Source organism: Drosophila arizonae, chromosome 5, assembly GCF_054131065.1.
Source record: "Drosophila arizonae isolate 15081-1271.41 chromosome 5, UAZ_ARI_1.0, whole genome shotgun sequence".
NCBI classification, from domain to species: domain Eukaryota; kingdom Metazoa; phylum Arthropoda; class Insecta; order Diptera; family Drosophilidae; genus Drosophila; species Drosophila arizonae.
Window position 1 is genome coordinate 24,378,821 of NC_142925.1, and position 18,223 is coordinate 24,397,043.

Below are 18,223 nucleotides of genomic sequence, written 5' to 3' on the forward strand. Positions count from 1 at the left end.
GTTCAGTTCACAAAATATTAATTTAAATGTTACTAATTACAAATTTCAAAAAAATTTAAATGATTTTTATCTCTGACTACTATATTTTAACTAACATTGGTCAACATTGCTAACAGTTTTGGCTATTCATTTGATCAGACAGTCTCCCATAGCAGACAATAGAGAATATCATAAGATATTTTATTTTATTACAATTCAAATTAAAAAATGATTCTATAAAATTACAATCAGATGAATACACTTGATTCAGAGGGATATATCAATTTTAAAATGAACTTTTAACGTTTCCAGTACAGTCTTCCATTTAAAAGTTTGTCTTAAGTACTAATTTATATTTTTTTATATAAAAGAGAATATAACATTATTTAAAATCTGCGATTTAAATTCAAGATGATTTCTGATTGTTTCTAAAGCAATATCCTAGATCGTGGCTAGAAGGAGTTCAATAGCCAAACAAAAGCGCATTCACTTCAGGTGTACGAGCCAGGGGGGGAGAGAGGCGTCAGTGACCGGACGATGGGCAGAGAAAACACACATTGAAATACAAATTAAATTAAGAATCGCTTTTAAATATAAATAAATCTAAATAGATACTAGAGTCTCAGTATCGCTCGACACAATATTGGGCCCTCAGTCGAAAAGTGCTAATTGGCAACACCAGATGCAAAACGTGGCCAAAAGAAACGGGGAAGCGTTCACATTTCAAATAATCATTCAGAATGGAAGACTTTGCCAATAAATTTGAAGTGAAAGAAAACGAGACGATGGGCAGGTGGGTGGATTAAACCAAAGAATACCTTATCAATTGACCAATTCAATTCGTTTTAAATATCCCATCTGCATATTCATGCCCAAATTGAATGGATAATGCCGTATTGATAGTTATATTGCTGAACATTTTGAGTACCTTATTAAGTACTCTTTTGGCTCTACTAATATCAAATTAAATGACATGCTAAAACTATATTAATATCCTCCTCAGTTCCATATTTACTACACTATTTAATGCTCTGGAGAACGGCATATTAAACTTTATGTTGAAGAACATTTTAAATATCCTGTTGATATACATACATACAATTATGACATGTTGACGTATTGCCTATATTTTATTTACAAAGGTATTTGGTAGCTGCTGTCAATATCAAGGCCGGAGAAACGCTGCTGCTGGAGCAACCTTTGCTGCTGCTCGCCAACAACGCTGATAGACGCTGTTGCAACTGCCATCAGTTAACCTCCACGTTTTGCGGGTAGGTACTTGACCAGCGTAATCCTAAAGAGCTTCTCATTGTGTGACATTTTTTCTGTTCGGGGAGTGGCCAGCAAGTGTCATCTAATGCCGCTCTGTGCGGAGTGCGTGGATCATCATGGCCTTGACTGCCTACGCTTGGCGAAGCTGCAGCTGCATGTGGAGAAAATGCAGCAGCTGCAAGGGAATGCAGAGATTGCCAATGTTCTAAAGTTTTTGCTTTTGAGGGAGCATGCAGAAATGCACTCTCGGTATGAAGAGCTACTACAAATGGAGGCACATCTAGCTCGTCGTCGGGGCACAGAAATTTGGCGCACTTATCAGAAACAGGTGATAGAGCCACTTCAATCAGCCGGATTGTTATTGCAGCTGCGAAATGGTTCGGAAATCGATGAAGAGCTGCTGCAACGCATGCTTGGCATTGCGGACATCAATGGCTTTGAAATACGCGCCCCGGAATCTGGGAGTTCCATGCGCGGTGTCTATTTGAGAGCCGGTCTTTTTGCGCACAGCTGTGTTCCCAATGTAGTAGCGGCCATCGATGAACAGCATCGCATCAAGCTCTATGCAAATCGATCCATAGCCGCTGGGGAGATTCTATACAATTGCTATACGAACATTATGCTGGGCACGGACGAAAGACGTCAGATTTTGAAGATTGGAAAGTGCTTTGATTGCCAGTGTGTCCGCTGCCTGGATCCTACTGAGCTGGGCACTCACATGAGCAGCTTCGTATGCTCCCACTGTGCAGGTGGATATATAGTAAAACAGCCTGGCTCTAATGCGTGGCAGTGTTTGCTTAATCCGGAGCACATTCTGAAACCAGAATTTGTGGCAAGTGTAGTGGAACGTGCTAAGGAAGAGGTTTTTCATGCTCGCGATGATATTTATCGTCTAGAGTTGCTGCTGGCCAAGCTGGGACGTCTGCTCCATGGCAATCATTATATTATGCTCGACCTTAAACAGAATATAGCATCCATACTGAGGCAGATCTTGCAGAATATGGCACATCGACCCAGCCGTAAAGTGTACGAGCGTAAGATTCGCCTATGCCAAGAAATATTGTTGGTTCTTAAGGTTTTGGCTCCTGGCATATCCCGCCTTAAAGCAATTGCACTCTATGAATTGGCCAACACACAAGCTGAGCTTGCGCGAAAATTGTTCAGTGAACAGGAGCATAACGCTGCAGATTTATTGGTAAAATACTCACATCTTTTAATATGTATATTTATTACTAAAACAAAAACTATCAATTATGCAGGGAGAATTGCAGCAGATTGAGATTATGATGCGGGAATCACTTCGCATGCTGCTTTATGAACCTATCTGCACGCCGGAGGGTCACTTGGCACGTAATATGCTTAGAGAGCTGAAAGAGCTTCAAAATGACATGAAAGTGCTGCAACAACCAAATGATGTGATTAATTAAAATTTATTGATATTTTGTATTTCAAAATACTGAAATCTTACTTTCGTTAGCGCCAAAATCGATTTCAATGAACTAGTCTTAGCGGAACAAATTTAAGACGGCAATCAATAAGACAATTCTTTTTTACTGGTATATGGACTACTATGCTCCAGAGTGACAATAGTCACAAAATTGAGTAATTTATTATAATAAAATTATTGTAATTTATAATTTATTGTGCATTATAAATAGCTTGTTTTCATAATACCGTCAAATTAAGTTCCAATTCCGTTAGCGCACTAACCAGAGAACACATAGACTAGACATCTAGAACAAATTTTTTCACCGGCGAAAAAATGCGCTGAGGAGACTACACAACTTCGTATTTGCTCGGCTCAGTCTCTTGAGGCTCAAGCATTGAAAATAAGGCAAGACAAAATCAGTGTGCTGCGAGCGCTGCCACGAAATGCACGCATTACCAAATGAAGCACGGCTATGCGCTCTTTTTCCCTTGCTCACTCTCTCCCTCTCTTTATGCTCTCTCTCTATGGTCTCTCGAATGGCAGCAGCGCACAAAAATTGAAAATTGTTCGCGACGATCTGAGCTCGTTCCTTTTGAGTGAAGGGTATACCGAAATTTGTAAAGCGTTCGCCACGTTCATGCAAACAAAATGTAAGCGTTTCGATGGTTATTCGTGGGAAGGGTATGAAAGCGTTGATACGCATAAACAATATGATTTCGCGACGGACAAGTACACACACACTTGTAGTCTCTTGCTACATGTATGAGCATTTGTGACCTGCGTGCGTTACTCTTGCTGCTTGTAGCAATTTTAAAGCCCAGCATTTGCATTTGGTCGGTCTTACGGACTGTCATAACCACTTTATACACTTCGGTAGGCAAGCACACAATTATTGCTACAAAATAAGGTACTTAAATATTGTATAAGCGCGCCTCTGCAATTCGAATCTAAAATCGTTTACACAATTCTAAGTTGAGGTAGGCCCACGCCAATGTATATATGTACATATGTATGTATGTGAGCACTTCCCAAGGCCAACCAAATGAAAAGTCAAGAGTAACGCACACAGGCATACAACTGCTCATAGTACATGTAGCAAGGGAGAGTGTGTGTGTGCATGCCCGTCGCAAAATCATAATAGACAAAAATACTGAGAAAGAATTGAATTGGTCTGCCTTGTGAAGTGAGCACATGCATACATACATTTGTGTATGTGTATGCTTGTATGGGATGGCAAGCTAATTGTCTCTGGATTTATTATTTTGTAAATTTTGTATGATTTGAATCGTAGGGTGACTATCAAATGGGCCATTATGACTTAATTAGAAATTTTTGACAATAATGAGTAAAGCTTGAGTATAATATGACATGTGTATTTCATATATTGCAAAGCATTTAATAAAGTTAGTAGTGTTTTACTATAATTTTTTCGGTTAAAAATGTGTATAAAATAATTTTAATTATATATAATTATTTACGGATATAAACACATTTATAAACATGATTAGCAATAATAATATATAAATGTACTTATGTACATATGTATGTATGTTCATACATAGTACATCTGTATAAAGTGGTTATGACAGTCCGTAAGACCGACCAAATGCAAATGCTGGGCTTTAAAATTGCTACAAGCAGCAAGAGTAACGCACGCAGGTCACAAATGCTCATACATGTAGCAAGAGACTACAAGTGTGTGTGTACTTGTCCGTCGCGAAATCATATTGTTTATGCGTATCAACGCTTTCATACCCTTCCCACGAATAACCATCGAAACGCTTACATTTTGTTTGCATGAACGTGGCGAACGCTTTACAAATTTCGGTATACCCTTCACTCAAAAGGAACGAGCTCAGATCGTCGCGAACAATTTTCAATTTTTGTGCGCTGCTGCCATTCGAGAGACCATAGAGAGAGAGCATAAAGAGAGGGAGAGAGTGAGCAAGGGAAAAAGAGCGCATAGCCGTGCTTCATTTGGTAATGCGTGCATTTCGTGGCAGCGCTCGCAGCACACTGATTTTGTCTTGCCTTATTTTCAATGCTTGAGCCTCAAGAGACTGAGCCGAGCAAATACGAAGTTGTGTAGTCTCCTCAGCGCATTTTTTCGCCGGTGAAAAAATTTGTTCTAGATGTCTAGTCTATGTGTTCTCTGGTTAGTGGTTAGCGTTAAAGTTCGATTAGTCGATAGTTAGTCATATCGAGACAATATTGTGGAGGCGGACGATATGTAAAACTGCTTGAGGAAAGGGTTCATTTTGAGTTTGCAGCTTTACTATTGTTTAATTATACTATGCATATTGTAATATAGCTTTAAATTGTGTCTTGTGAAATTGTTTTTGTTTAATATGATGGACCTAACTTCGCTATTCTCATGACGATATTGAACAGCTGACTGACCAAAATAAACTAGACGATTGATAAAAATGGAGACAATGCAGAAGCAGCAGCTGTAAAATTAGCAACCCCAATCTGAAAAAATAGGGTGACAAAAAATCAAAGGTGGGCAGTGCACAAAAGCTGCAGCGACGCAGAGACTGGTTGCTGTTCAGTCACAACTTGAGTGCTTTCAGAGCGGTCTACTCGTCAATCTAAACTAAACTCTCAGTTTTGCTTCCGTTGCTCACTAACTCGCTTCGGTTAGCTGTAAATTACCTAAAGAGAAACAACATGGAAATTTTCTACTAAACATGTTAGTCAGCAACTTCAAAGCATGTCACACTATAGCGAATTGTGAAATAATTGCTTTTCCATCGTTGTCTACATTTGCTGATCTTTAAAAACCCCCTCACAAAAGTCGTCATGGCTTTGGCCAGCGCAGCGGGCGCCCTGCTCAAACCACAAACGCCGCTCCAGCAGCTGCTCGAGGACATTAATTTCCAGCGCACCAAAGAAATGCGACAGCTGCTCAAGGATGGTAACTACAATTAATTGTTAATAACCTCATACTATAACCATGATTAACAAGAAACTACATATGCGTTATTCTGAAAAATTGTCTACATTTGCACATTATCGATTTGTCAAGCGGCCATCCGGCAACTCCTTCCACCCTTGTACAGAGCCCACACACATACACAGCTGATTGTATGTCTGCTCAGATTGTGCTCCGATTTAGCAAATCTATTTGCATAAATACATACATATGTACACACATTCAAACATACATATATGTATGTATGCAGATTAGGATATACATATCCATATACATTTATTTGGGATCTAAAACAGCTTTTTAGCTTAGCAAAAGTGATTGTTTACTCTGTAAGGTCTTGTCTCCATCTGTAAAGGGTACTCACATATTCATGTGTGTGTGTGGTTTATGCAAAGTGAAAATCTCCTTAGGTTGCTTTGATATCGAATTAGTAGCAATTCTATGTAATACATGAATGTAAATATCGAGCACTATTATAGACTAAACTTTTTAAGTATGTATATATGTTTACATCTTTCTATGTATGTATGTTATATGTACATATATATATATTATAAAATACATCCATGGATTTTTTTTAAATAGCATCTGAAATATCAGTTAAATATGGGACCACCTGTAGTTTTTTTTGTGGCGTTTGTACTGACCTATAAAGCTCACATCACTTATTGGACTTACACTGCTCCTGCATCAACGATTTAAGTCAAAAAAAAAAAAAAAAAAAAAAAAAAAAAAAAAAAAAACGGATTTCAATGCATAGAAATTTAATAACATTTTTGTTAATCAGATCATTCAGTCTAAAATTATTGCAATCAAATATTATACCATTTCAAATACAGTAATTACATCGAAAGCGTATTAAGTTTAGTGCTATTTCCCGTCCAACTTTTTTTTTTTTCTAATATGATAAACACTATTAATTTGTTGTTTCAGATGGCGGTTTTGTGGTGCTTCAGGGCACGACCTACTGGACGGATTTGTTTGTGCGTCATTTTCTATTCCAAACGGAGCCTGTGCACAGCATCGATTCGGATGATTTGCTCTTTTTTGTGCGCAAAAAGCACGTGAAAAGCTCCTCGCGCCATATGCCAAAATATGAGGTGGGTTAATGTTAATCATACACTGACGTAAACCATTTACTTTTAATTTATTCTCTTGCAGACTGAAGTTGAGGTATTTCGCAAGGATTCACGCAAGTTGCCCATCGGCGATCCGGATGTGGATTGGGAGGAGACTGTCTATTTGAACATGGTTATACATCAGTTCGACTACACGTTAACCTTGGCCATATGCACAAGGACTTCACCCAAGGAGCTGCAGGTCCTGCGACGGCACTCGCAGCGGGTCTACGCGAGTCCCAGTCGCCGAAAGATGGATACCAAGGGCGAGGGCGAAGAGATTACCTATCCGCATATATGCTTCATGGTGGACAACTTCGATGAGGTGTTTAGCGACATATTGGTACGCGATGGCGAAATGGTCTGCGTGGAATTGGTGGCCAATGACAAAGATGGCGCCGTACAGGGCGTTATCTTTCTGGGCTCCATACGTTACGATGCGCTGAAGAAAATCTATGATGCCAGGGTTAGGATAATTTAACGATCCATTTAATACGAAGTCAAATTAATATTTTGCTTTTACAGCAATCCAGTCTGAGCTCTAAGGTGGCGCAACGCATGTCGTTTGGGCTTTTCAGCAGTGGAGCAGGAGTCCAAACGCGTTGCGAATTCGTGCGCATGAAGGGGCCACAGGGCAAGGGTCATGCCGAGATGGCAGTGACCAAGCCGAAAGGCTCTGGCGTAGAGACGCCCACTAGCGAGCCTGGCTTCTGCGCCACGGACATGTGGGACGAATGGGAGGAGGAGAACGATGACTATTGCACATATCGTCATCAACGTCGACTCAGCGATCCGAGCGCGAATCTCAATAATTTTTCCCGCTACGGCTGGCGGACAAAGAATACCAACCAAGACATGGTGGGCAGTGGCACCAGCACCACTGCCGGCGTCAAAGCGCGCTCCGAAAACGAAGGACTCGACTCGCTTGCCAGCGAGGTATCCGAGATCGAAGCTGGCGACTTGCGCGATGGTAAGCAATCTATATTCTTTGTACATTTGTCTAAACGCAACGATGTCACAGAAATAGTATTTTTTATATATTTTGCATGAACTCCGCTCATTTGTAAATAATGTTAACCCACTTATAGTTGTTTTTGATTTGTAGAGTATTTTTTTGTTGTTGTCTTTATTTTGTGTCGCTTTTCCTGCTAGCTTTGCTCTGCTTTCGTTCATTTCCTTTCTTTGCTTTTGTTTTCTATTTCCTTGTAAACATGTTGTGGTTCCTAAGATTTTTCTTAAATTAACAAATTTCAAATTCAAATTAACCAACTACAATGTGTGTATATAAATATTTCCAAAAAGGAACAACAGGTATATACCTAATACTTGACTTTGCCGAGAAAGCAGGACAACTAAAAACAAAAACAAAAATCAAAAACAACTACAGAATATAAAATTTTTGTTTTAAATTTGCGTTGGCTTTTAAATATTGCAATTTAAAAAAATAAGAAAAGTACGAGTAATTTATTTAGGATCGGTGTAATATAATATTAGAATAGTTGGATTAAAAATTAATATAAAAGGAAATATGTTTAGAAACAGATTTAATAAGACCATTAAATATATAGAAAGGAAATCCTTAGCATATAAAATATATATAGTAAAACTTTAGATTTTTCTCTTCCATATACAGGATTAGGGATGTTCATTGATAATATTCATGAAATACCGACCACTCATCCACTGTAAATAGCTTCAAGGCGACTCCTTCGCTGTGTTTCCACTATGAGTACTCATTTGCCTTTTTCCTATGATATTCCATATAACCTTACTTGCTCCTCAACGCCGTAACCACATATAGTGATTCACCCTATATAGCGCAATCCCGGTTTTTCATTTATTATTTTGTTAAGCTGCTTTTTTTTGTTTGTTACTTGGCCAAAAATAAATTTTATGTTGCTTGCCTATCGAGTCTCGCTCGATTGTTGTATGTGTCGTTGTAAATGCTTTATAAAAATGCAACAAACCGATCTATATCTACTTGTAGATCAGCAACGTCCTGCTTTCTCGGCATCCGCTGCAAAACAGTACCCAAATCTGAATTGTGAATCACTCAAACTGTTAGCTGACCAAACAAATTTAACGCCAGCTGTCATAGACAACGAAGCAGTTGCTAGCAGTAGCGCAACTGGCGACTCGGCAGCCATGGCTGTCACAGCGGTCACTCCCCCACCGCTGAGCGCAGCAGTCGAGGTGGTTACGGATGGCGGCAACGGAGGCAGCAGCAGCACGGGCTGCAATTGCTTCGGTGGCAAGAAGTGCAAAAAACGCTGGACATCGGTGAATAGGAGCGCGGTGGACACTCCCGAAATGTCGGAGGTGTACTGCCCCAGCTGCGAGGATGCGGCCAACGAGACGCCCGCGTGCCTCAGCAAAATGCCCGACAAACGGGCCCAGACACGGCTCAAGCCCAAGCCGCCAAGCATATTGTCCGTGGAGAGCGAGCTGGTGGTCAGAAAGCGTAGCAGCCTGAGGCTTACCAGCCTAGAGAGCAAGCGAAAGGCCGGCAGCAATATTACACGAAGCGTGTCCTTGAGCGCTGCAGATCGACGAACGAGTGTGCCAATGCCTAGAAAGGTGACGCCATCGCGTGTGCGTCTGGTCAAGTCCAAAGAGCTGGACAAGGGCAAGGATAAAGATAAGGAGAACGACAAGAAATCCACAAATCAGAAAGCAAATGGTACCAGTACTTTGCTCGCAAAGATGTCGCCAAAAAGGCTGCGGAATGCCCGAGCCGTCGATAAGGAGAAAGAGAAGGACAAAGATAAAGAGAAGAGCAAGGATAAAGACAAAAGTAAGGAGAAGGATAAGGAGAAGGAGAGACCGAAAGCCGCAATCAAGTCCAAAACTGGCAACAACAACAACAATCATGTCATAGTGAGCACAGCTGCAGCCAAAACTGAGGAATACGAAATCGCTGATGATGCCACCTCCCTGAATGGCCAATCCTTATACGCTGACGAGGCAACATCTGCTGCTAAAATAGCCATACTCAGCGAAAGCGATAGCAAGCTATTGATAAGCGTGCGCGGGCGCGAGGAGCTGCCTGTGGTGGAGCAGACGCCAACGACGCCATCGCCACCAGCAGAGGTGACGTCCGCGCAGCGTTTCGATAAGTGTATACGTGTACCTGTGAAATCAGAGAGCCATCCATTGCAGCTGTCGGCAGACAGCGCAAACAACTACAATAATGTGCAGCAGGAGCAGAAGCCGGAGTTGACCGAGCAGCAATCGGCGGAGCAGCAGCCACTGCTCAATGGCGAAGCGGATGCGGCAAATGGCAACGAGACGGCGGGCAGCAGCGCCACATTGCCTCGCACAGCAAAGCAATCCTATTACCACAAGGTGTTGCATCTGGTGCCCAAGCGCCGTACGCCCGATGGCACCAATATCTACTACTGGTGCGATCTGCCCAAGAAGGCGCTCAAAGGTTAACTAAACACCATACTCATAATATAGTCCAATATCCACTCTGCATGTTTTATCAACTTATTTGAATATCAATTACTTGCCTCACTGATTTAGTTACATTTCTATGCTTGCAGAGCTCGACGATGGCGCCTATAATCCCCTGTGGACCAGTCGCGGGTTTACGCAATCCTTTCATTTTTGGAAGGAGAATCGGAGACAGCAATCGACGCCGCTCAACGCATTCCTCACATATGTTACACTGCCCTGGTGGAGCATAGCCAAGGGTGAGTCATACCAAATGATTGATTGACCTTACTCTTGGAGCTAGACAGTTTAGACGATTTCTATAGCTCTATTTGTTTTCCTAACAAATTTTCAATTGTTCCTATCTACATATATACATAGCTTTCGATCTCATTATTAATTGAAAAGAAATATTTAAAAACTTTTAATTGACTTCAAAGAGTATATCAAGAACTGTCATTAAATATATAATATAATTATAATAAGAAAGTATGTCAATGTTACTAAATGATCTTTTTCATTTCATCTTCTACAGATCTTTTGGATCACCGGGAGACGCCCATACTGACTTTTTAGTATTAGCTTTGCTCGTCGCTTGTGATTTGCTGTTAAACTATGCTTTAAAGTATTACCTATACAGAAATATCTCCTTTTATTTATTAGATCTGGCAAATCATGTGATCCTTCTTTAAGTTTACTTTTATATATGGAACAATGTTTACTTGTATCTCAGGTGGCAGCAGTTCTGCTGCTCCATTCTTCATAATTTAATTTTTGAATTTGCTTAAATAATGCCAATTCGAATGTCCGTAGCTGAGTTCAGATTTCTAGGCTATTTATTCAGATTAACTAGGGGGCATTATTATATATATTAGTAACAATATATATGTGAGATAAACGTATGTATTTGAATGGGTGTATAGCATGCTTGTATGTAAATGCAACGCTGAGCCAACCTACAAATTTATAAGCTATATATATTGATATATACACCTACTAATACGCTGCATTTCGAAAATATATAAAAGAATTGTTACCATTAATAAAAGCTATATATGTGTATGTATGTATGTAATAATACTATTGTAATTATGTGGAACATTTATACTATATACATATATATAGAGAACAAAACTGTAAATCGAAATAAAAACATTTGCGTACAATAATTATTAAAAGACAAATTGAATTCTTAAATGGGCTGATCAACAGTGAAGATCAGGGAAAATATTTGTATATTATTTTCACTTCTTGCTTCTAATTGTCAAGAGGTTATTAGCAATAATACCTGTATTTATTACCTTGATATAATTTGAATCTCATTTCACATAAATAATTGATTTGTTAATCGAATCATAATTCATATCTTCAAATCGCACCGATTAAATAAAAAGAGGGCAAAATAAACACAAATCAGGAAGGCTCAACATCTATACCAATATTTGTAAATTTACATTTAATATCAACATTGAAAATATCTTTAACATGTGATTGCCCATGCAGATGCTGCTTTAATCAGGAGAAGCAAAGTGCACATGGAAATCCATATGTTGCTTATATAGTACATACAACTATGTAAGACAATCAGAATATATTTGTTATATATGTATATATAAAACATTCACCCGAAGATAACTGGAAATTGCTCAAATTGGGATTCAGTCGGTTTGTGCGCTTTGTCGACGACGGTCGCGTATTGTTTATTCGCTCGAGAAAATAAAAAAGAAAATCTGAAAGATTATAAAATGTGGCACTCGCTGCCGTCGTTTATCAGCGTTGCTATTGCCCTCTGTCTTGTGGCAAGCGCAATTAGTCCAACGGCTGGCTGCCCCCGGGCTCCCACACACTTGCCTCACGGCCGACGTACACGCGGCGACAATGGATACAAATTAATTGTGGCTGATGGACCCAATGGATATGTACCCGGCAAGGCGTACAATCGTAAGTGTTAGGTGGATCTAAAAATCTTGCTATGCACAACAAAAAGGAAAAAAACAAAAGATTTTCTTAATCAACGCTAGGAAGGGTCATGGCCTTGTGACCCCTAAAACGCACAGCTCAAAGCGAAGGCGATAAGCAACAAGTATACAAAAGATGTGTGTGTGTATGGAGCGTGTCGTGTGTGTCTTTTATGATAGTAGCTCTACATTGCCGTATAATTTGATATTATTCAAATAAAGTATTCATCAAAATGCTTATCATGTAAATTAAGTTTAATTACAATCTTTATTGTAATGTTGTTATTTCCCAATATGGGTTTGACTATTTATGAGTGAAAAGTCAAAATAAAAACCTTTCTGAATTTAAGTAGAGTCCAATATTCAAATATATTTATTTGTATGATAATATAAGGGTTTCCCGACATAAATGTAACACTTTTTCATAGTAACTAAAGAGTATGTTAGACAATGTTTTAAGATCCTTATTCAAAAAGTTAAATAAGCTCGATTTTTGCATTAATTGTAAAGATACAAGCTATTCCTTCCATGACACATGATAACTGCATTACTCTGCGACAAGGTTAACATGTAAAATATATAGAATCCTTGATAAGGATAAAGAAATTACAATATTCTTTAGCTCTGACGTCTAAAGAATACTAGCAAAAATTTTGCTTAACAAATGATCTCTGATCTAGTTTCTGAATTCTTATAATGAATTTCCATTTAGCTTAACATAAATACTATAAAACTTATGGCACATACTTTCCACATTTTTGACAAAATTGACAACTTCAAACACAATTAAATAATAAGTACAAAGTATGTTAAACAAAATATAAAAAAAAAAACAAGATTTAACTAGTAACTAGTTAAAAACTTAATAAGTTTGGTTTATGGCACAACTCTAATGATTCAGGCCGTGCATAGTGCGCAAATGATTGAACAGATAGCCTTGTTTCTTAAAACCTCGCTTGCACTGTGGACAGGCGTAGCGGGACAGATGGGTTATACGATGTTTCTCATAGCGCGATTTGTTGCTGCTGCTTTCGTCGCACCACTCGCAATAATACATACAACTATTTATCTTGGGCAGAAAGGCGAACAGCTGTAGATAAAATTCAACTGCACTAGACAGCGTGACCTTTTTGAAGAACTTAAGATCGATTTGTTGTGCATGCCAGGTGTTGATTAAATTTAAAATGCGCTTCACTTCGCTGACATCCAAGTTGAATTGAAATTCCGCATTCGTCTCCTCTGTGAGAAGAAGCAGTTCCTTGAGGACCTTCTGTGTAAGTTGTGTATTAAATCTCTTGGGATTCCAAACAGTAGTATATTGCCGCAGTATATTAGCAAATTTAGCTGCCTTTCCTCGTATTAAATCGACGAATTCAATCGGTTTTACTTCCTCAAAATCTGCATTCTTTATGATGGATAGCTGCAATATAAAGTTAACATTTATTTATTTATTTATTTATATTTTTTACTCTGCACTTTCTTACCCCAACTGCTTTAAGGAGGGTCATATCGTTGCGTAGATCTTTGTCTACTGAATTGATTTTAATTTCTGCTTTTTCCTGCTCCGTCTGTGTGCTCAACTGTTTCTGTACCTGCTGCTGTTCGCTTGGTATTGCATTAGGTAAAGTGTCAGAGGCATTGCTGTTGTATTGCGCATTGTTAGGAACAGCCAATTCCAGCAAGCTATCCGCATTCACCAATGAAGTTTGTAGTTCGCTCTAGCAAAAAATTAAATAAAACAATTGATTAGACAAAGTATCGTAACTTTATAATTTGTTGCCGTGTAACTCTTTCGCTTACTTGGAGAAACTCTACGGCGCTTTCGGATAAATCGAAATTCAGTGAGACTCTGTTAGATGTATTTTGTTCCGCTTTCTTACACCGTGTCTCAAATACAACATTTCCAGAATTTTTCTTATCGTTCTCGGTTGTATCTACCTTACTAAGCTCGACGGTTTTTGCCTGTAGCTGACTTTTGGCAACGCTTGGTTCCGAATAAGAGGGTCGCCGAGGTGGCATTGTCTTCTGTCTATTAACTTCAATTGTCGATGATTGTGTCTCTTTGGCCTTATTCTTCGTAAGCGTCTCAAGATGGTTTTCATTGGTATTCGAACAGTTTTCCGACTCAGATTTAAGTTTGGCATGGCGGACTGGAAGGGTTGTCTTAGCTTCAATTTGAAGATTTAATTTTGTGGACGATATCTGCTTTTTTCGGTCGATTTGGGCAAGTTGGTCTCTAATTAAAGATTCCTTTTGCTTCGCTATATTCTTAGCTTTCACTAGCAAGTGATCTTCAATGATATTGAATTCTTCAGTTGGTTTAAATGGCACCCGGTTTGTCCTACGGAAATCGCTTTTTAACGAGCTAAATATGCGTTTCTTAATAATTTGCAAACGCTGTTGCTGCTCTCGCTTGCGCACAGAGCGCGAAATAGCATAACTTTTATAATCGCAAGTCAACATTGGTTTTTCAGGTTTCTGCGTTTTGTTTTTGGTTTCCGTTTGTGGTCTTCCACGCTTTGATTTGTGCTCCTCAATGGATTTGATGGGCTTTTCGGTTAGGTCTACTGAACTAGGTTTCGATAGCTCAAAATCTGGATTTTGTTTCAATTGCAGTTTATGATCGGAGCAATCTTCAAACTGAAGCTTTGGTTTTTTGGGAGCTGATGATTCCTCAGCTCGTAGCTCAGAGTTTAACAACATGGCCTCCACTTCCGCTATGACGTCTTTTGCTTGATCAGCTACCGGCAGGCAATTATCCACTGCAAATATATATATTTAGATCACTTTCAATTAGAGCAATTCATTGGACTCACCTTCCGCTTGCCACTGCAAAACATTTTTGGGTGAATTTGTTTTCTTGCTGGCTCTCGTTTCTTGATAGTCCACTTCATAGGTGGCTAAGGCACTCAATATATTTTTATTCATTACAATGCTTGCTATTGCATCGCTTTCCATTGTGCAGCTAATGACGCTACTCAAGCATCCAGTTGATGCGTCTGTTGCATCTGCCGCATCAGCTGGCATCCCGGAATCACTACTGCTGCTGCTGCTGCTATTTGCTTGCAAATGATCATCGTTCTGTGTGTCGGTGGAAGACATTAGTTCTTCCATGCTATAGACATTGTGTGCTTTGGTAAATCTAAGCACATCGCTGTGCATCCACTGCAAATGATGCAGAAACTCCGACAGATTTGTGTAAATGTCAGAACAAAAACGACAAAACATCCCAATCATATTGTCTTGCGGTGAAACGATCACATCGCCACACTTTTCGAAAGTCACACAGCCATCCGAAAGCGAATTGAAAAAGCAACTCATCTTTATTTCTAGCTATTGTTTTGTTTGTAATTTTAAAAGCAATAACTGAATAACAATGCAAACTGAAAACGCGGGATGATCGAGTATGAAAGCCACTGTACTTAGCTATCGATAGCACGAATAATTGCAATACGTAAAATATCAAGCTGAGCTATCGACGCTGGATTTCATTTTTAACGAATCTCTTTGTTGAAACTATCGATAAATAGCGCTAAATTAATTTAAATTTTAACGAGTCTTTCCTTGTATTCTATTTCAGTACTGTTGCTTGGCTCACGCACCCATACAAAAATCCAACACTTTACCCACTTTACTATTGCTGCTGAGGCACACACTGGCGGTAGACGGTCCCAGGTGGCCAGTCCACGTCGTGTTGGTCGCTTCCAGCTCTTCAGCGATTCACTTACCAAATTTAACGATCGCTGCGTCAATACAGTCTCAGAAGCCGATGATTTACCCAAGACAGAGGTGCAGGTCATGTGGGTGGCACCCGAGGCAGGCTCGGGTTGTGTGTCGCTATCCGCCATGGTGTACGAAGGTCCACGTGCCTGGTTCTCGGATGACGGTCAGCTTACCCAAGTAATTTGCGAGCACAAGCCAACCGCAGCTGATACGCAGAAGGAATGCTGTGCCTGTGATGAGGCTAAATACAGCGTAAGTTGGAGATATATAATCAATATAATCCATATGCATAATCTATGAAGCATCTTGGCAGTTTGTTTTCGAGGGCATCTGGTCAAATGAAACGCATCCCAAGGATTACCCCTTTGCCATCTGGCTGACGCATTTTTCCGATGTAATTGGCGCTTCGCATGAGGCAAATTTCTCCTTCTGGGGAGAGAATCATATAGCCACAGATGGGTTCCGCTCGCTGGCTGAATGGGGCTCGCCCACGGCCCTGGAAACGGAGCTGCGTGCTCAAGGTCCCAAACTGCGCACGCTCATCAAAGCGGCAGGGTTGTGGTATCCAAATGTGAATCAAAACACTTCTTCTAAATTTCGAGTGGATCGCAAGCATCCCAAGATTTCGTTGGTATCCATGTTTGGTCCTTCACCTGACTGGGTGGTGGGCATTAATGGAGTAGATCTTTGCACCTCGGACTGCAGCTGGAAGGAGTCCATGGACTTTGATCTCTATCCCTGGGATGCGGGCACTGACAGCGGCATAACTTATATGGTAAATAACTCTGTCTTATTCTAAGTTGTATTTAAACTAACTGTAATCGAACTGTAGTCCCCCAATGCTGAGACTCAGCCGCGCGAACGCATGTACAGGATTACGACTATGTACCCCGAGGATCCACGTGCACCATTCTACAATCCAAAGAGTCAGCAAATGACGCCGCTTGCCAAGCTCTACTTGCGCCGCGAGAAAATTGTCTCACGAAATTGCGATGACGATTTTCTGCAAGCCCTGCAACTGGAGGTATCCGATGATGCCGAGGAACAGGACACGCGTGGTAAGACATATATCATCATATACATAGATTAATAACCTCTCTAACCAATTTTAATATTCCTTCCTAGCTGAATGTCGTGTGAGCAGCTACAGTGCCTGGAGCCCTTGCTCAGTATCTTGTGGAAAGGGCATACGCATGCGTAGCCGCCATTACCTAAATGCCGAGCTCGCGAAGCAGAGCAAATGCAGCCGTCAACTGATTTCGAAGGAGATGTGCGTCGCAGATGTGCCGGAGTGCGACAATGGTGCGGCTGGCCAAGAACGTGACGACGATGAGGGCGAAAATCTGGCCAATTCGCAATCGTTGGTCAATGACAATGGCGAAGGCGCTGGCATCTGTAGAACCACACCCTGGAGCGTGTGGTCTGAGTGCTCCGCCAGCTGCGGCATTGGCATCACCATGCGTACACGCACTTTTGTTAATCCACAGGGACGTAAACGCTGTCCGCACATCACCATTGTGGAGAAGAACAAGTGCATGCGACCGGAGTGCACATACGAACAGGTGGAATTGCCTGATCCCGATTGTCCGACCACCCAGTGGAGTGACTGGAGTCCGTGCTCCGGTATATGTGGACTGGGTAGCACCATACGCAAACGTTTGGTGCTGCTGGAAGATGGCCCGATGAAGGATAATTGCACCAAACGGCTGGAGCTGCATCAACAAAAGGAATGCCAACACGCCTTGGACTGCAACATCAACATGGAGCAAGCCAAGGAAATATGCGTGCAACAGCCAGAGACTGGTCCTTGCCGCGGCAACTATCAACGCTACGCCTACAATGCTCACTCCAATCGCTGCGAGTCCTTCACCTACGGCGGCTGCCGAGGCAATCGCAACAATTTCCTCACCGAGAATGATTGCTTGCAGACCTGCAGCAAGATACGTGGCGAGAATGTCGACACGCCCACCCACCTGCCCAAAGACTGCGTTATGTCCGACTGGTCCAACTGGTCGCCGTGCAGCGTGAGCTGTGGCTCCGGCTACTCCGAGGGCTATCGCTATGTCATCAGCGAACCGCAGCATGGTGGCCAGTCCTGCCCCAAGCGCCTGGTCAAGCAGCGTCGCTGCAACCTGCCAGCCTGCTAGATCCAGTAAACAACTACAAATTGGAGAACTACAGCTGCATCATTCCACACATATTTGTAACACTTTTCAAATAAAGTCGCAATAAACGTTTTGCTGTAATCAACGCAACACGCCTGTGTTTGTTTTAATTGCATTTGTTATTATTCAAGACTTGGCATAATTAAAAGCGACTCGATTGTCATTCGTCTCTGCTTACATAAGATGCACTTGAACTAAAGGGTATACTA

General features: G+C 40.8%; 4 protein-coding genes across 7 annotated transcripts; 3 read left to right on the plus strand and 1 right to left on the minus strand.

The window, feature by feature from the left end:
- Positions 1-519: 519 nt before the first annotated feature.
- Positions 520-2,906, plus strand: SmydA-6 (SET and MYND domain containing, arthropod-specific, member 6). Of its 3 annotated transcripts, XM_089471660.1 has the most exons (5): positions 520-772; positions 1,122-1,250; positions 1,324-2,446; positions 2,511-2,666; positions 2,729-2,906. In XM_089471660.1, the coding sequence occupies exons 1-5, from the start codon at positions 720-722 to the stop codon at positions 2,747-2,749; spliced, it is 1,482 nt and encodes a 493-aa protein (XP_089327786.1). In that variant the 5' UTR covers positions 520-719; the 3' UTR covers positions 2,750-2,906. The 3 variants fall into 3 exon arrangements, with proteins under 3 accessions (XP_089327786.1, XP_017866302.1, XP_089327787.1); XM_018010813.2 differs by having other exon boundaries at positions 2,511-2,906; XM_089471661.1 differs by lacking the exon at positions 520-772 and having other exon boundaries at positions 961-1,250; positions 1,317-2,446.
- Positions 2,907-4,869: 1,963 nt separating this feature from the next.
- On the plus strand, positions 4,870-11,337 carry LOC108615934 (uncharacterized protein KIAA0930 homolog). Of its 2 annotated transcripts, XM_018010802.2 has the most exons (7): positions 4,870-5,597; positions 6,549-6,715; positions 6,777-7,199; positions 7,259-7,703; positions 8,721-10,163; positions 10,279-10,428; positions 10,704-11,337. In XM_018010802.2, exons 1-7 carry the CDS (start codon positions 5,483-5,485, stop codon positions 10,742-10,744), a joined length of 2,784 nt encoding a protein of 927 aa, XP_017866291.2. In that variant the 5' UTR covers positions 4,870-5,482; the 3' UTR covers positions 10,745-11,337. The 2 variants fall into 2 exon arrangements, with proteins under 2 accessions (XP_017866291.2, XP_017866292.1); XM_018010803.2 differs by lacking the exon at positions 8,721-10,163 and having other exon boundaries at positions 4,871-5,597.
- A 480-nt stretch (positions 11,338-11,817) lies between these two features.
- fat-spondin (extracellular matrix protein f-spondin) lies at positions 11,818-18,104 on the plus strand. The gene is made up of 5 exons (XM_018010805.2): positions 11,818-12,109; positions 15,707-16,101; positions 16,163-16,624; positions 16,682-16,907; positions 16,975-18,104. The coding sequence occupies exons 1-5, from the start codon at positions 11,914-11,916 to the stop codon at positions 17,994-17,996; spliced, it is 2,301 nt and encodes a 766-aa protein (XP_017866294.1). The 5' UTR covers positions 11,818-11,913; the 3' UTR covers positions 17,997-18,104.
- Positions 12,471-15,546, minus strand: tef (teflon). Its single transcript, XM_089469375.1, has 4 exons — positions 14,943-15,546; positions 13,927-14,888; positions 13,611-13,844; positions 12,471-13,546 (listed from the first exon to the last, which is right to left on the minus strand). The coding sequence occupies exons 1-4, from the start codon at positions 15,445-15,447 to the stop codon at positions 13,016-13,018; spliced, it is 2,232 nt and encodes a 743-aa protein (XP_089325501.1). The 5' UTR covers positions 15,448-15,546; the 3' UTR covers positions 12,471-13,015.
- Positions 18,105-18,223: the final 119 nt, after the last annotated feature.

Bases quoted from the DNA above. Each gene is read 5' to 3' on its own strand.
- SmydA-6 (XM_089471660.1), top strand. From the start codon at position 720: ATGGAAGACTTTGCCAATAAATTTGAAGTGAAAGAAAACGAGACGATG. The intron at 773-1,121 runs GTGGGTGGATTA...TTATTTACAAAG, and splicing joins GAAAACGAGACGATGGGCAG to GTATTTGGTAGCTGCTGTCA. The intron at 1,251-1,323 runs GTAGGTACTTGA...GGGAGTGGCCAG, and splicing joins TTAACCTCCACGTTTTGCGG to CAAGTGTCATCTAATGCCGC.
- LOC108615934 (XM_018010802.2), top strand. From the start codon at position 5,483: ATGGCTTTGGCCAGCGCAGCGGGCGCCCTGCTCAAACCACAAACGCCG. The intron at 6,716-6,776 runs GTGGGTTAATGT...ATTCTCTTGCAG, and splicing joins GCCATATGCCAAAATATGAG to ACTGAAGTTGAGGTATTTCG. The intron at 10,429-10,703 runs GTGAGTCATACC...CATCTTCTACAG, and splicing joins CTGGTGGAGCATAGCCAAGG to ATCTTTTGGATCACCGGGAG.
- fat-spondin (XM_018010805.2), top strand. From the start codon at position 11,914: ATGTGGCACTCGCTGCCGTCGTTTATCAGCGTTGCTATTGCCCTCTGT. The intron at 12,110-15,706 runs GTAAGTGTTAGG...ATTCTATTTCAG, and splicing joins ACCCGGCAAGGCGTACAATC to TACTGTTGCTTGGCTCACGC. The intron at 16,625-16,681 runs GTAAATAACTCT...ATCGAACTGTAG, and splicing joins ACAGCGGCATAACTTATATG to TCCCCCAATGCTGAGACTCA.
- tef (XM_089469375.1), bottom strand. From the start codon at position 15,447: ATGAGTTGCTTTTTCAATTCGCTTTCGGATGGCTGTGTGACTTTCGAA. The intron at 13,845-13,926 runs GTAAGCGAAAGA...ATTTTTTGCTAG, and splicing joins GCGCCGTAGAGTTTCTCCAA to AGCGAACTACAAACTTCATT. The intron at 13,547-13,610 runs GTAAGAAAGTGC...TTTATATTGCAG, and splicing joins CCCTCCTTAAAGCAGTTGGG to CTATCCATCATAAAGAATGC.